The sequence below is a fragment of the Mus pahari genome, chromosome 6 (assembly GCF_900095145.1).
Source record: "Mus pahari chromosome 6, PAHARI_EIJ_v1.1, whole genome shotgun sequence".
Classification (NCBI taxonomy): Eukaryota; Metazoa; Chordata; class Mammalia; order Rodentia; family Muridae; genus Mus; species Mus pahari.
This window is the reverse complement of record NC_034595.1, coordinates 74492643-74509746: the sequence shown is the minus strand read 5'-3', so window position 1 is coordinate 74509746 and position 17104 is coordinate 74492643. Positions and strand designations below refer to the sequence as shown.

The window sequence follows — 17104 nt, the reverse complement described above, 5'->3', positions numbered from 1 at the left end:
GAGCCACCATGTGGTTGCTGGGATTTGAACTCTGGACCTTCGGAAGAGCAGTCGGGTGCTCTTACCCGCTGAGCCATCTCACCAGCCCCTGTAGCTATCTTTATAGTAACAAAACACAAAGCGTCATGGTCGCTGATGCCCAACAGGCACAGACTTCATACTGTGGAGTTTCCACTTGCCTCTGAATAAGGATTGTGAAGTCTAGATATGCTAAGATGGAAGGCATTTTGTAGATTTAAAATTCACAAGATCCAACCCTGTATCTACTTCTTTTCAGTGAATCCTCTGAGAAAGATAGAGTAAGCACCTGTCAGGTGGATGAAAAAGGCACTTTACTCACTGAATTGTGGTAAAGGGAGGCGGGGTGGGATGTCTCTAAATTGTCCGAAGCTGGCAGTTCAATTCTTGAGCAGACAAAAGCAGTGCTATATCCAAAACTTGAAAGGGGCTGGTATGAACATGTGAGAGGACTCCACCCAGCTCACTTTAACTAGGAAGACAGCAGGAAGGAGCTAGACAGGTCAACAACGCTTTCTTCTAAGTTCACTGAAGGAAAATCTGACACCAAATTCTGTTCTTAGGAAATTCAAGATGTGTAGGGAATTCTTTGAGCTCTATAATCAACTAACTGAAAGCTAATTTGAAATGTAACTTCAACACATGCATTTTGTGGTTTCGGGTGGAGGAAGCATCAGAAGAGGTACTCTGAAGCTCCCTGTGTTTCTCACTTAAAAAGTTTATTGGGGCATGTGAGATGTTCGGATGCTTTTTTTGTTATAGTTATCAGGGCAGCAAGAGAAAACCAAATCAGGTATTTACATCAGTCACTAAGATAACTACTGGCAGAATTCCAAAACTAAAACTAAAGAGAAACTCATGGACAGATAAAAAAGAAGACAAAGAAAAGAGACCTTGTGCTTTCTCTCCTTGCTTAGATTCAACACACACACCAATGATAAAAATGATCAAAACTTTCAGGCAGAGGTGGCACACACCTTTATTCCCAGCACTTGGGAGGCAGAGGCAGGTAGATTTCTAAGTTTGAGGCCAGCCTGGTCTACAGAGTGAGCTCCAGGACAGCCAGGGCTATACAGAGAAACCCTGTCTTGAACACCCCCCCCCCCAAAAAAAAAAGAATAAAACTAGAAGGCTTCCTGCTTTTTATTTTTGTTTTTGAAGGAGTAGGTAGATTATATGAGTCTGGTGAGTCTGGTGTGTGTATGTGTGTGTCTGTATGTCTATCTAGGATGAGGAGGTCTGCCACAGACCTCACTTTGGGTCCCCGATCTGTGGGGAAAGGGTCTCTTGGTTGCAGGTGAGCGAGGATTCGGCGGATGAGTGACAGACAGTCCACACGAGAGAGGGTGTAAAACTGAATGTATTGATCAAAATGAGCATCACATCTTTAATACAGAATCAAACAAGAAAAGCGGGGCAGGATACATCTGTTGTAACAAATGACATAAGACAAAGGATAGAATACATGAAAAGACCAGGGGGTGGGACCAGGCAGCTTGAGGAGGAAGCCAGGTGCAAGGCTAGTCAATAGTTGAACCCTGCTGTCAGGGGCCCCTGGTAATTCCTCCATTATGCTGTCCCTTTGGGCCTAGCAGAAAAACCTGTTTTGGGGGGTTCTGCTTTGGCAGATCACATGAATAATGCAATACCACATCCCCCCTATTTCCTAGGCCTTGGTAAATACTTGCTTATGAACGGAACTTCCAAAGGTGTACTACTCTAAGCTTTGCCCTGGGCTTGGCTCTGTTCTTTGTGATGCTTAATCGGTTTCACCAGTCTTTACTAGAAGTNAATTAGAATGTTAATGAACAGGTAACCTTCTTGCTGAATTCTGAGCTCCTGGCTTTAAGGAATTATCAGGACTTTGGAACACTGGCTTTAAGGGAATTTCACCTATGGTAAAAGTTTAATCTTTAAAGGCATTAATAATATTGAAAGAGAGTATATATCATACTAGCATGAGGATAGGGTTCATGTATATAGATTATAGAAAATGCCAGGACTCTAGGAGGCTGAATCTCCTTGAGATTCTTTTCCTCAGGACTCAGTTCCAGGTTTTCAGGCCTGTTGTGAATCACCACTAGAGTGGGTGTGGCAGAGGTCCTCATTTTAGACCAGGATGGCCTCAAACTCATAGAGATTTCTGTTTCTTGCATGAAAGAACTGAGGCCATCATGCCCTGTGGAATCTTTTCTAGAGGCTCTATTTAAACTTTTAGGAAATTTCTATGTAGTATTTTAGTACTTTAAACAGAGTGTGACTAAAAGTGATACATAGTTTGAGTCTGAACCTCAGTTGTTAGACTGTTCCATTTATTTATCTGACATTGATGAGAAGAGTAAACCAGGGTGGATAAGTGTGGGGAGGGGTTAATTAGGAAAAGACTGACCTAGTTGGCACCTGACTTGGTGAGGAATCAGGAAAAGAATCTTTGTCTGTGAAGGTTGTGATTCCATATCAAGACCATTCTTTATAATAGAATAACCATCCGCCCTTAACTCCAGAGCCAGAGTTCCTCAGACTCTTCTAACCAGAGGGCCCTGGCATGCTAAAGAGTCTGTTATGATGATAGCTGAACACTTGGTGAATGTATTTGGCCAGGAAAAAATTGCAAGTGAAATTAATCCTGTCCTCTATGGGGTTTTCCAGTTGCATTAAAAACCTGGATTCTATGAATTGTGAAGTATCCAGTCTGTAAGTTGATTTGTTCTTAGGATCACAGTGTGTCAGGGGTTGAAGGGACTTTAAAACACACCTGAATAAACTTCAAGATTTGTTAATCTGTTTCCTGAGATTGCTATGCCGTGTGGCTGCTTGAATCTCTGCTCACATTCCTTTGGGATCAGGAAAAGTCACCCTTTTAGGGAACACCTTATTCTTTGAATAGCAGTGAGAAAACTGATGGTTTGAAATCTGCCCTTGGATCTTGGTGTTCCAGTTTAAGGAGACATTCAGCACAAATTTCCTTCCTCCCACGTCCCAGCTCCTCGGATACTTAATGTTGATCATATCCCCTGAAACTTGCTCTCCATCAAATATTCTTGATTCTTTTCACTCTGCATTCATAGAAGAGTGTTCTAGTGTCTTGCACTATTGCACCAGGAGGTCACAGGATTCTAGACAGCTTTTTAAAGTTTTAACTTTAAAGAATATGGTATCTAGAATAAGACTATACAATGTACAATGTTTTAAGTATTCTCTTCCTTTTACAGATGGAAAGTCTTTGTACTTGAGTGGGTAGAATTGATCAGCTTCTTTAGGAGTGAGAAATGAAGTGTAAAACATTTTGCCAAGCAAAGTTGTCTTTTACTTGACTAATCTGATCGTGGGCTTCAGCCTGTACCTCATTTTTGCCCAGGAGTTTCTGGCTCCTCAAGTAAGTTTAAGGCTTAGCTCCAAGCGTCACTGCCAAATCTCCACACACCAGTGACTGGTTTTATTTACTGTTTGTGTGGAGAGTAGAAATAACTTTCTCATAAGTTTTATCATCTATATTAACTACTTGGGCCAACATTTTAACTGACCTTTTCCATCCTCATGAAATCTGAGGGACCATCATAAAGGGAATCAAGTAATTACACCTCAAAGAGATGCAAGCTACCTCAGGCAGGCAGTCTTCCGGGTTGTACTTTTCTTAACAATTAAGATAGCTTTCTAGATAGCTTTCCTAAAATCCAGAACGCAGTGTTGCAGGATTGTGTAACACATTTCTCTAATATTTTCTTTCTTGAGACTTGAAATATGAACTCATGCTTTTCATCTAGCCCCTCGGAGGCTCAAATTTCCTTGGACGTGCACAGCGGTTATAGCCAATCCAGGTGTTGGACATGGGTTGTTCCTGCTAGAGTTTCCACTGCCCTGCAACCCGCACCCCATTTTCTGGTCAGACCGCTGAAGTCTGAGCAGAGAAATCCAGGTGGCGAAATGGGCCAAAATCTGACATACTTGAGAAGGGAAACTGTGCCTAGAGTTTATCCAATAACTTGGTTCCTGAGTCTAACTTAATTTCTTGGCATACCATGAAAAGACTGTGTTTAAGGCTAGCCTGTTCTTTGGTCAGCGCCAGAGGTGACATTGGAAAAATACAGGGATAGACGTTGGCGGCAAAGCTGGAGCCTAGGATAGTGCAGACCGCCCACCCCAGCCCGTACGTCTCTACCGGCAGTTGGGGCTCCCGAGTGGTCCTAGCCACAACCGGCTGGTAGTGGGGGCAGCGGGGGCGCCCCTTCTGGGTTCGCCCTTGGGCTGGGCTCCCATCCCGCCGGTTGGAAAGAAGCGGGGGCGGAGGGGCCGGGCCAGCGTTGTGAGGGCGGCGCTTTCCTTTGTCAGGGGATTTGCCCGGCGTGACCAGGACTGCCCCTCTCCTCTCACCCTCGCGGGCGGGGACACTATTACTCCCGTGGGTGTGGAGGGAGTGAGCTAGAGGGAGTGCGGGATGAGCTGGAGTCCCTCGCCCAAACCCCGGGAAGCCCCTCCCTCGCCGCCTTGGCCTCCAATCCTTGCCTCCGCCCCCTCCCCTCCCGGCGGGGCTCCCTGAAGGCCCCGCCCCCGTCCTCCTCCCTAGCTGTCGGCGCCGCGCGCTCCCAGGCTTCCAAGGGGGCTGCCCGGGCGGGGCAGCGGCTGTGGCGGGGCTGGAAGGGGGAGGAGATCCGCCCGCCACCCGAGCACTTCCAGCCAGCGGCGTGTGAGCGGGCCGCGCGGCGTGAGAGAGGCGGGCTCGCCCCCCTCGTGCGGCCGGAGCGGAGCCTTTTGTTCCCGGCCAGAAGTTTGCATGCCGGGACCGTGACAGCTGCGGGCGGGGAGGACGGCTGCAGGGCCGGCGGCGTGGCGGAGAAAAGAGGCGACTGCTTGTCATGCAGCCCACGACGCGGCGGCTGGGGGCCGGGGACCTGCAGTGGCCGGGGAGGCGGCGCCCACAGGACACGGGACTTTCTGCTGCCGGAGGGACAAACTAACTTCCTGAGCGCTAGACCCAAGGCCGGCCCGCCGGGAGCCACCTGCAAGGTTGTGGTGAGGCGACCCTGGCCCTCCGAGGCGCGAGGCATGGCGCGGGTTTGCGGGCGGTGCTAAGTGAGTCCTTCAGACTGCCTCTTGGCCGCTGCCGCAGCCTGCCCGCCTTCTGAAAGGCCCAGCGCGGGCCTCCACTCGCCTTGTTTTGCGGCCACGATACAGTGTTGGCTTGGAAGCCACAACAATGCCATGATGTTTTGGAGACAGGAAGTCCCAAGCTGGCCCCGAATGAAGGACTTCCTGTGTTTAAAGTTGCAGGAATATCCGCTGACCAGCCCTGTTCAAATGCAAACACCCCAACTAGAGAGGACGAATGGCTAATTCAGACCAGCTGGACTCTTCAGGGCTGAACACAGGATAAAATGAAAGGAATTCTTAGGAGCTTGGACCATACTTGAAGGCTAGAGAGGGTGTGCCATTGTTATAAAGGACATAGTTGATATACATTTTCTGCTTCCAACTCAGCTTCGGTGAGAATCGAGTGAAACTAGATATTGAATAAGACTTGTCAATATCAAATGATTTTTTTGCTGACTGAATTTGAAAGGGCTTTAGAAAAGTAAAACCAGAAGCCATACAAGTATTTGTTTTATGCTTATTGATTAAATATCATTTATCTTTCTGCAGTTATGAGGCTGCTAGCCTGTGAGGAAAAACCTGTTTGTCTTATTAGAGTTTCTCCTAAAATGGTTTCAAATTGGGAACTTCCAGATCTTTCTGGAAGGCAGATGCAATTGGTGGTTTGGAGTATAAACATGTAAGAGGACTTACAATTCATGTAGGAATGTATTTTGAGAGAACCCGTGGGGGGGTAAAAAACTTTTGAAAGATTGATGGTTCATCTTTATTGAAAAAGTATGGGTAAGCCACTTAGCAGGCCAGACTGTTTAAGGCGGAACCCCACCTGCCTGGGTAAAGGGGAAGATGAGGATGGCTATATAGAAGATTGCTATGTTCCACAGCGGTCTATATACGATACAATGAGGATAAATGAACAGATTGACCAGGGGTCAAAACTTAATCAGACGTCAAAGAGCACCATGGAGAAGATGGAAGGAAGTACCATATCCAGCAATGGAACATTAGGTGCATCATCTAATGTTTTTGAATCTAGAGTGCCAGAAGGCAAGAAGCTGGATGAAAGGATAATATTTGATGCATTAAAGCTAAGCAGTGATGTGCAGAAGTCAGCACCTGTGCCACCCAGACGTCGACCAAATGCGGAACGCAAAGATAATGTTAACAGGAGATCGTGGAAGTCCTTCATGCCACCAAACTTCCCAGAATTTGCAGAAAGGATGGAGGCTTCTCTCAGTGAAGTATCAGAAGCTGGTGCTTCAAATCCTTCCTTGCAAGAGAAAAAAGAATCCAGTTCTGCATTGACAGAAAGTTCTGGTCACTTTGATCACAGGGAACCTCAGTCTGAGTCCGTTACTTTGGAACACATGTCCAAATCTGTAGATATTCCAGAAGTGCAAAATGTAAAAAATTTGAGAGACTGCCAGGACTTCAAATTCCAACAGCTCAGTGAGAGCTCTCCCCATGAATTCCAGCCTCTAGGCTCAGAAGCTGCAGCAGCAAGTGGTAACACAGATGAAATGCAGGAGCACAGATTCTCAAGTGCAACCTGGCCCAGGGCCATGAAAAGTTCCTCCAAGGGAGGCTTCAGTGAGAAGCAGTACCCCCTTGGGAACACTGCCTGTGCTGTGGAACTACCACCTCTCTCTCCTTGCTTGAGTGAAGAGCTGTTAGATTCAGAATTGCATATGCTTATAACACCTAGCCTGAGAGAAAAAACAGAGTCTGAGTTAAAATTTGAGGAGGATGAGCGATGGATCATGATGGAGGCAGAGGAGGAGTGGGAGGAAGAGAAATTGTCAGAGAAAAGAAAGAGTCTTGTTACAAATGAAGAGACTAGTTTGGCAGATCCTCTTGAAGAAAGTGACCAAGCAAACTCAGTAGCAGCAATAGAGGATGGGTCAGATCGTGTGGCTGTCTCTGGAACTTCTGACCACCTAGCTCTTCATCAGATGTGCTGCTCTGTTGACCTGCAGCCAACTAGGGATCAGCTTGCTTCTGTCCCCAGGGGTTCTCCCCTTGACTGCACCTGCGCTACCAGTGAGGTGAAAAGCAGACCTGCTCAGGGGCTAGAGGGTCTGACTTCAGGGCTCCAGTGCCCTGTTGAAGCAGAGCAGCTCTCTGACACAGATTCTGTGCAAATGTTTCTTGAACTTGAGAAGGAATGTTTATGTGAAGAAGGAGTAACTTCTTCAGCTGAGCTGCTGAGTCAGGCCTCTTCTGAAGGGCTGGCCCCAACCCAGGATGCAGAAGATTCACTTTTAATTAGTCATTTTCCAGGAGCTGCCTTAGAACAGGAACAGCTTGTGGGTTTTCTAAGTGTAAGGATAAAGGACCCTGACACTGGATTAGATGGTGAACATTGCAATGCCCTGGATTCTTCTCAGGTGCCTAAAGCTGTTGAACTTAGTGCTCAGCCTGATAGTGGAAGGGATACCTCCACTATTAGCAAGGAGTGTGAAAAAGTGCCTTTTAGCCCCAAGATTGGTGGAGAATTTAAGCTTCTGGCTGATCTAGAGCCACATAGAGAGCTGGACACAGGAGGATTGCTGAACTCTAATCTCAGAGCCTCTTGTGAAGAAAACCTGCCAGTCTTTATTGTCTCTGAGCTAGCCAAAGAAAATGGCAATTTGTCCCAGGTAGACTGCAGTCAGACTGAGGGGAATGTAGAGGAGTATATGGAAAGGATCCCTCTTAGTTTTGCTTTTAACTATGAACAAGATGTTACCTCAGGACCTGAAGTAGAGGTGTTCTCATCTGATTCAAATTTATTAACCGATGAGATTCATTTAGAAAGTGGAAAAGGAGCTCTAATTAGTCAAGAAGATAACAACCTGGTATCTTTGGGAAATGTAGACCCTTGTGAATTGTCCATGGAGAAAGTTTGTGATAAGGATGGAGAAACAAAAGAGCCAGAATGTCAAGGGAAGCTTTTAAGGACTGGAGCTCCAGCACAGTTTCTTACAGACTTCGAGAGGAGGTCTTCTGAGTCAGAGGTTCTTAGTCTGCACCTGCTGACTGGAGAACTGAGACTCAATAAAGCTGGAGCAGAAAGCATGAGTGATAGAGAGCCTCAGCTGAGTACAGCTTTATCACAGGAAGGGGAACTAGAAACGAGAGATTTAGATTCAACCCTGAACATCTTTCTGGAGGAACAAATCACCAAAGCCAATAACATTGTACCAGGTTTGGAAGAATGGATATCCAGCCAACAGAGGCCTGTCCCAGCTGCTGTAGTACCCATGGTAGAAAATGCCCTGGATGCTGTAGCACCCATGCCAGGAGAGGATATCCCCACTGAAGCATTGACTACCTTGGAGGGGCCTGCTGCCATAGCCTCTGCCTCAGATGGAACTGCTGTAGCTACTCCAATAGTGCCCATCCCAGAGGAAGATATCCCAGTAGCTTCAGTGGTTATCTTGATGGAGGATGTTATGACTGCTACAATATCAGCCCCAGAACAAGCTGCAGCCTCATCTGGTGCAGTGCCTCCAGTAGAGACTGTTACAGTGCCCATCATAGACGAGGATGTTACCTCAGAGGAGCCTGACACTCAAGCAGCTGAAATGTTCCTCCCAGAGGAACTTGCCATACCAACTCCTTCGGGGCCCACCTCAGAGGAGCCAGATACGCCAACAGTTCGGGTATCTACTGCAGAGGAACCTAACATGCCTCCTCCTGCAGGGCCTACTCCAGAGGAGTCTGCTGCCCCAACTCTCAAAGAAACTACCCCAGAGAAGCCTGATACTCAAGTGGTTAGTATTTCCATCCCAGAATGGTCTGCCACTTCAGCTACTGCAGTGCCTGCTAAGGAAATTTTCTCTCCTGATGGACCCTTCCTGGAAGGAACTACCCACACTGATTCAGTGCCCATTTTAGAAGAAACTCCTGTTCTTGAGAATGCTTCCTCTCCTGGAATGGGGATCAAGGAAAGCCTTGATTCTTCAGCATTTGGAATAAAAGAGGTGCCTGGCACAATGATACATGGGAAAGTGCCTCTGGCTGCAACTGATGGATTAAATTCACATGAGGTAATTGTTGATCATTTCATTGGCAGGAAAGGCCTAGAGCATAAAGTGAGAATTGCAAGTTCTCTCACTTGGTGTTAACGGGTGGTGGCATAGGCCCTCCTATCTTTTGCTAATACTGTGCCCCTGGGCTTGTTATTTCTAGATTTTCTATTGTGTTTAGAGGGGAAAGTGTCTTAATTTTCTCTGTAAAATTTTATTCATTTTTTACTTACATATGTTAGAAGCCAAAGTAACATATTTGTAAATAGATATTGGCTTAAATTTTAAAAACCTTATTATCAGGAAAGTGTTATTCCTCTTTTGAAAAAGAAAAGAAAAGAAAAAAAATAGTAAGTCTGTTTCCTAAAATCCAGAGAGTTCATGTTTTTAGTGATATGCAGTTAGGTAGAGTTACTCTGAGCTTTGAGTGAGACCTGAGTACTTCAAACCATTCTGGGAAGATTAGGTGTCGGAGCCTTCTCTCTCAGATACCTCACTGGGTAAGGCGGAACCCTGAGAGGATTGTAAAGATAAAGTGGCAGTGTGTTTATGGTATCACGTACACGAGATTTCAGCCACTGACCATGTCCCTTCATCCTGTAAATAGATTTGCAGATATCACAGAAGTATCGTAGGCGAAAGCAATGTAAACACACACAAATGTGGGGGGGGGCATGTTGGCTTGGTTTTTTGTTTTTTTCACTGTGTAGCTCTGGCTATCTGACACTAACTCTGTAGACCAGGCTGGCTAGAAACTCACAGAGATCTCCCTGCTTCTACCTCCTGAGTGCTGGGATTAAAGGCATTAGCAGCCACAGCCATCAACACCTGGCCGAAGAATGTGTGTTTCTTAAAGCCGTAGGCATACTCAGGGAAAACTCAGTATGCAATTATAGTCATCTTGCAAAATGTTTTATGTTCTTAAGTCACTTTCCTTTTCTAGACTTTTGTTTCTGAATCTATAAAATGAGAGCATGTACAAGGATATCCTCTTGGGCCTTTTAGCTTGGAAGTATTTGTTTTGTTTTGCTACAAAGTCTTGCTGTAAGGTCCAGGCTAACTCTCAAGCTCTTAAATTCTCTTGCCTCTGCCACCTGAGTGCTGAGATTACAGGCCTGACTAATTACACCCAGCTCTCTAAACTCCTTAGACAACAGAATGTGGAAGTGAGTAATTGAAGCAGTGCTCCACTTCCTAGAGTCCATCTGCTTTAAGTAGTTGAGTGAGGAGGTTGTTCGGGTTTTCCCGATCCCCAGATCCCAGAACAGTTCTTCCTCACAGTAGCCACGGTTAATGGACTAATGAAGATCAATTTTCTATAATATCAGTGAGAACTACATAAGGTGGGTCCTCTCATCTACCTCATTGCAGAATCTCCCATAGCAACCTTAACCTCTTAGAATACTAATTAGACATGCAATAAATTATTTTGATTGTGTTCCTTGAGCTGCCAGCTTTGCTGCAAATCCTCCTGCTTAGCTGAGTGATAGTAGTTCCCTCTTGGGCTCAACAGTTTTCTTGTTATGTAGCTTCCTGCCAAGTTAAAATTTGTTACCTGTCAAGTTGGTAGATCTTGATTTTGGGTTTTATGGAATGTGGGATTGATAACTGAGATTGCAGTCACCCCTCAAGCTAGAACAGTAGGTCAGTGACAGAACAATTCCTTGTGCATGCATTCTTGAAATATGAAATACTTCTGGTATACAACTGATAGCAGCAGTCAGTGAAAATTATTAAATGTAAAAAAGAACTAATCTGGTCTGCATATATAGAGGAATTTAGAGGAATCCTTAATACTGGTCTCTCTCTAGGATATGTAATCCTCCAAGGATCCCTCCAGGTATAGGAGATCCTCATTTTATGAAGTACTGTCTAATAAAATGCCAGGAGAAGGAAATGGTGCCACCCCACCTTCGAAAAGTGAGGTTATTCTTTGAAGTGAGGTTATTTTAGGTAGAATGTCACTGTGTAGTCCTGATTGGCCTGGAACTCTCTATGTAGATCAGGCTAGTCAAAGAGATTTCCCTGCCTGTGGCTTTGGGATTAAAGTTCTGGGATTAAAGGTATTCATCATCCACATCCTACTATTTTAGAAATACTTATTGAACCCAAGAGTAGTAATGAATATCTACAATTTGAGCACTTGGGTCACTAGGGTGAGCTGGGGGATACTTGAGGGCAGCCTGGGCTATATAAAATGGGCAGCCTAAGCTATATATGAGGATGGGACGGGGAGAGGGAGAGGGAGAGACACACTACTGAAATAATTATTAGTTGGATTTTTAAAAGAAGTTTTTTAGAGGTGGACATGTGTCTGATTGGTAGAGTGCGTGCCTGGTATGCACAAAGTCCAGGGTCCCTTTGTAGCACTGCAGGAAAAGGAAAAGTGTTTTTTTCCAAGATTGTATAAATTCCAGTTTTTATATATTTAGAGAGTATTTTTGGCATATCTGAGTCTTGAGAAAGGGTCCTATTCTGGCTGGCTTAGAATTCACTATGTAAGTCGAGGCTGGCCTCAAGACTTACATCAGTCCTCCTGCATCAGCTTCCTAAGAGCTGACACCGAAGGTGTGAATCACCATACCTGGCTTTGGGGGGGGGGGTGCAGCTAGAGGCAAAGGAACTTATTGTTTCTATGCAGAGATATTTTGGACTCAACAAGTGATCATAACCTGGAATTTGATTTAGAGTTAAATGCTTCAGAGTTTATGTGCTATGTATGTACAAACGCACATTCGTATACCTGGCTAAAAATATACAAGTTCTGTTCGGTTTTTTTTTTTTTTTTTTTTTGGTTTTGGTTTTGGTTTTGGTTTTGGTTTTTCGAGACAGGATTTCTCTGTATAGCTCTGACTGTCCTGGAACTCACTTTGTAGACCAGTCTGGCCTCTAACTCAGAAATTCACCTGCCTCTGCCTCTCGAGTGCTGGGATTAAAGACGTGCGCCACCACGCCCGGCTCTGTTCTTTCTTAAAATATAAACTTCATAATAGGTACTAGCAAGAGCTTGGTAAGAAGAAGCTAAATGTCAGTTTATTTGTTGTTTCTGTATTTGATCTCAGGCTAGTGAGAGCAGTCCCCAGTTACTTAAACCCCTGCCTATAAGTTCCCTCAATCTTATTTACAGTCAGAAGTTCAGAGGAAGAGGGGGCAGCCTTTTATACAAAGTAAAGTTTCCGTGAAATTAAAATTTTCCAAGGAACTCTTTTTAAGCAAAAATTGGGGAGCATCTTACCAATTGAGTGTTTGAGTGTCCAGCTGATGGCAGCTCTGTTATGAGTTTGTTTGCTTTCCCCTAAGCAATTTCTATACAAGGAGTCATTCATTCAAGAAATAAATAATTACTGAGTATCAACTTTGTGCCAGATCCTAGCCTCTTCGAGTGAATAGAACTGGCATGGTGCCTGCCCTTGTGGGCCTTACAGTAGCATGTGGGAGGCAGACATGAAGCGCAAAAATGGCTCTTGTAAATGTAGCATTATAAACTGACAAAGTAGGTTTGGAGACAGTTGAATAGAGGCAAGGAATACTTTGCAAATAGAATTAAGGCCTGTTAATGGCTTTTGTGGTAAAGGTATGCCATATATCCAGGATGACATGGATAATGGTTTATACAGTTAAGTACAAACTGGACAGTAGTAAATTATTGATTTCAAGAACAGATGTTAGAATTTGATTTAGAAAGAAATAAATTTGAAGGAATGAGAAAGTGAGAGGTACTGTTTCTTTGGAATCATTTGGTTCAAGGTAAGTGGTTGGTATGTAGATAGTAAGAAAGCAGTTGGATATATGGATTTGAAACTTAGAAGAGAAAATTAAGTCATAAACATTTATCAGAGTTAATAATTGAAATGATAGATTAAATTGCTCAGGAAGGACATTAAAAGAAAGGAAATCACTAAGCATGGCAATATATACCTACTAAGGCAAGAGGTTCATGAGTTCCAGGCCTAAGCTATGTAGTAAATCTTGTCTTAAATAAGCAAAGAAATAAGTTTTTTTTTTTAAGGAAGCCTTAGGACTAACATTCTCCATTTGGAGGTAAAAAAGAGGAGAAAGAGAACAAACCAACAAAAAAGATCAGCCAGGACTCAAATGGAAAACACACTACCACCAAAAAGTAACCATAGCCATTACACACAAGTAAAAACAAATCTTTAAAAGATAGCTTGGATGTATTTGATTTAATTGAGTTCCTTCCCCTTTGTCCCTCCATTTCTAATCCCTAACACCATCAATTTTTTTATCCATTCCCATCCTCACTCCTCTTGGTTTTTCTTCAAATTGATATCTCTAGTTTCAGAATAGAGCTCTGTGGTACTTGTGGGGTTTTTTTCCTGTATTTTGTTAAAGCTGAATTCTTTATATGTTGCTTAATAAAATACAATACAATCAAGTTGTAATGTAAAGTGGAGTGCCCTGATGACTTCCTTCATGACCTTTTTGAGTTTTTGCTGAGCCTTTCCCTTTCTATGGACTGACTTATCCATCCATAGGCATTCCTTTGAATTTAGATTCCTAACCATAGTGTGATCTGTGATCTGTTAAAGAATGAAATTAAACCGGGCAGTGGTGGTACACACCTTTAATCCCAGCACTTGGGAGGCAGAGGCAGGTGGATTTCAGAGTTTGAGGCCAGCCTGGTCTACAGAGTGAGCTCCAGGATAGCCAGGGCTATACAGAGAAACCCTGTCTCAAAAAAGCAAAAAGAAAAAGGAAAAAAAAAAAAAAAAAAGGAATGAAATTAGTTTTACTTCAGCATTCAATTCTCTTTTAGGTTTATTTTGTCCTCTTTTATTTTCTGTTATCCTCTGACTTCAATAGACTCACCTCTCTTACTGAAACTGAAAAAAACTTTATATAGAAGAAAGGGGGGTGGGGAATATAGCCAAGCTGGTAAAAATGTGGCTAATTTTATGTTCTAGTAATTGAGACAAACCAATTCTTAAGGATAAGTGTTTGTATAATTCTTTCCCTTAAGATTATGCATTGGGCAAATGTGTGTGAAAGCTAAAGTTTTGGCATTTCTTTGTTTTGTTTTTTGTTTTTGAGATAAGGTTTCATATATGTCAGAGAGGCCTAATTGTATATGTGACTGATAATGACCATCCCTCCACCTGAGCTGGGATTATATAGGCTTGGTGGCTTACAACAGTTTTCCAAAGTATCATTTTTTTTGTTTTAACTTTTGAATTTAGAAATGTCTATATTGTACTATAGTAGATAAAAATAAACATTACTTACAACACTTACTCCATTTTTAATTTTTTAATTTTTTTTGTTTGTTTCATTATGGACATGATCCATGGTCTTATCTTTTTAAAAGTATTTTATATCCCTATGTCTTACTTGGTACATGTATCAGAGATGTAGGCTCATTTCCTCTTGTAGAGGGGGGAGTACTATTTCAAGATGATTGGCTGTATGTGGTCTGTGGCCCTGAAACAGAATGAAGTTAAATGGCGTCAGGGGCATTAAGCTATGAGCTTTGCATTTTTCATACTGCTGATTTGTTTTGACTGATTGAGTTACCCATCCTAGCCAGGAAAGTGTGCTGCCTGTTGTCAGTGGTCAAATGGCTATTCTCCATGGTATTTTTCCAAGAACTTAAGTACTTGTAATTTGTTACCATCCTTCCCTTTCAGGATTCAAGTACATTGCATTTATTTTATAATATGTTAATGCTATTACTTCACTGTTCCCTGTAGCTTCTAGCATTAAAAATTAAGCAACTGATTTGAAAGAAGAAACCAAGTCACTAGATTAAAGACCTAAATAATGCTATAACTGTCCCTTGGTGTATGTTACATACAAGGGTACATAAGGCGACATGTAAATGAAACCCACGTGTCTCCTTGGTTCCTCGCTGTTCTGATGCTTACATTATTTCTCCTTTGTTCCTTGTCCTCCTTCGAGAAGTCATAAATCTCTCAATAATGACCAGATACTGTGTGTGATATAGACAGTTTAATATTCTTTATAATAAATCTGCCTTTCTCTGCAATTCTCCAGATGTTTCAGAAAGAACAAGTGGATCCTCTTCAGGTGAAATTGCAGCAGGTGAATGGACTTGGCCAGGGATTAATTCAGAGTGCAGGAAAAAACTGTGATGTGCAGGGTTTAGAACATGATATGGACGAAATTAATACTCGATGGAATACACTGAATAAAAAGGTGAGCTTGTGAGCAAATGACACTTGTGCTGGGACTAGAAGGGGCAAAAAAGAGACATCTAGACCTGAGGTTGCCCTTGAGACTAAATGGCAGTGCCATCTATAATTACTAAATGGGTTAGTAGTAGTTTAAATACAATACTATTCTCTCCTTCCTTGAATTTGAGCTCTCCATATCTGTGACACAGGTTGCACAAAGAATTGCACAACTGCAGGAGGCTCTGTTACATTGTGGGAAATTTCAAGATGCCTTAGAACCATTGCTCAGCTGGTTGACAGACACCGAGGAGCTCATAGCCAATCAGAAGCCTCCATCTGCTGAGTATAAAGTGGTGAAAGCACAGATCCAAGAACAGAAGGTAAGTGGGAATGTGGAGACAGTGAACTAAGCAGACAGTGACAGACAACACATTGTTCATAGCTTAAGGGGCAAGTCCAGAGTTTCAGTAGAACTTAACCTACATGTGTCCTCCTGAGAAGAAAAGTGGAAATTGATTTCACTGGTTTACTCTGGAGTTTCTTAGACTGAGAAAGTTATATACTTGTTCATGTGTCATAGTGTAAGATCAGCAATATTTAGAATAATGTTGAATGTCGAAAATGAGTTGTCTATATTTTTGTCCTATTTGATTAATGTTAGCATGTTAATTATACATAATAATGGGTTTCATTATGACACTTTCATCCATGTACATAATATACTTTGATCACATTCACTCTCCATTACCCTCTCTTGTCTCTCTACTTTCTACTCATCCTCTTCATCTTCCCACCTAGCCCTATTTCTACTTTGTGAGAGAGACCTAGTGAGTGTCACTAAAATGGCTCACAGGAGTATGAATACACTGTCAGTGGCTGTACTACTGAAAAAATATCTTTCTCTCTCCCATCTACTGTTAACTGTATCAAATCCTCTGTGTCACAGATGCTGTGCACGTAATCACAGCTGCTGAGAACTTAGTGAACAGCATGTCAGGTCTGCACGTCAGCATTAGGCACATACACACTGCTTCATGGGACACAGGGGGAGACAGATAAATGTCTTTAGGACTTGGAACTCAATACTCTTTTACTTTTTTGAGTCAGGGTCTCATGTAGCCCAGACTGGTCTGGAACATTATATTGCTGAGGATGACACTGAATTTCTGATCCTCCTGCCTCTACCTCCCAAGTGCTGAGATCACAGGTTTAAACCTCACTTTGTTTATGCAGTGCTTCATGCATGCTGAGTAAGCACTGTACCAGCTGAGCTCCGTCTCCCCAGCTCTCTACTTATTGTGTCAGTGTAATTTCTGTTTCAATGTAGTTTTGTTTTTAATATTTCTTATTTTGTGCCAAGCATGGTGACACATGTCTTCAAAACCAGCTCTTAGGAGGCTGAGGTAGGAAAATTTTTTTATAGAGTTTCAGGCTAACTTTGACTACATAGGATAGATCATGTTTCAAAAATAACCAGGTACAATGAATGTACACCAATAGATAAAAACTTTTTTTAAAAACCATGCTTATCTTAAAAGAAGTTTTTTTGTTTTTTTTTGTTTGTTTGTTTTAGGGAGATACAATGAAATTTTATGTCATTTACAGCATACAAGATGATATTTTGATATATGTATATAATAATATATTGTGAGATGACTACCTTCGGCTGAACAAAGTATCTGTCATTTCAGATCCTAGTGATTTTTCTGTGTGCCTTTGACTTTTGCTTTGTTGTTTTCTGAGATTCTATGGCTAACCTGGAATTCACTATGTAGCCCAGGCTGGCTTTGAACTGAAAGATCTTCCTGCCCCTGCCTCTGCCCCTGCCCCTCCCCC

The 17104-nt window shown here is 43.0% G+C and overlaps 2 protein-coding genes across 10 annotated transcripts in view; both read left to right on the top strand.

Annotated features, from left to right (window-relative positions):
• The window catches only part of LOC110323540 (microtubule actin crosslinking factor 1), a 339871-nt gene that overhangs the window by 271415 nt on the left and 51352 nt on the right, over window positions 1–17104 (top strand). For all 9 annotated transcript variants that reach the window (XM_029539978.1, XM_029539979.1, XM_029539977.1 and 6 more), the window contains 2 exons: window positions 15129–15290; window positions 15478–15648. In XM_029539978.1, coding sequence (XP_029395838.1) covers window positions 15129–15290; window positions 15478–15648 — 333 coding nt within the window. The remainder of the gene's footprint in view (window positions 1–15128; window positions 15291–15477; window positions 15649–17104) is intronic.
• Kiaa0754 (KIAA0754 ortholog) lies at window positions 4687–9215 on the top strand. Its single transcript, XM_021200813.1, has one exon. It carries the CDS (start codon window positions 5886–5888, stop codon window positions 9213–9215), a length of 3330 nt encoding a protein of 1109 aa, XP_021056472.1. The 5' UTR covers window positions 4687–5885.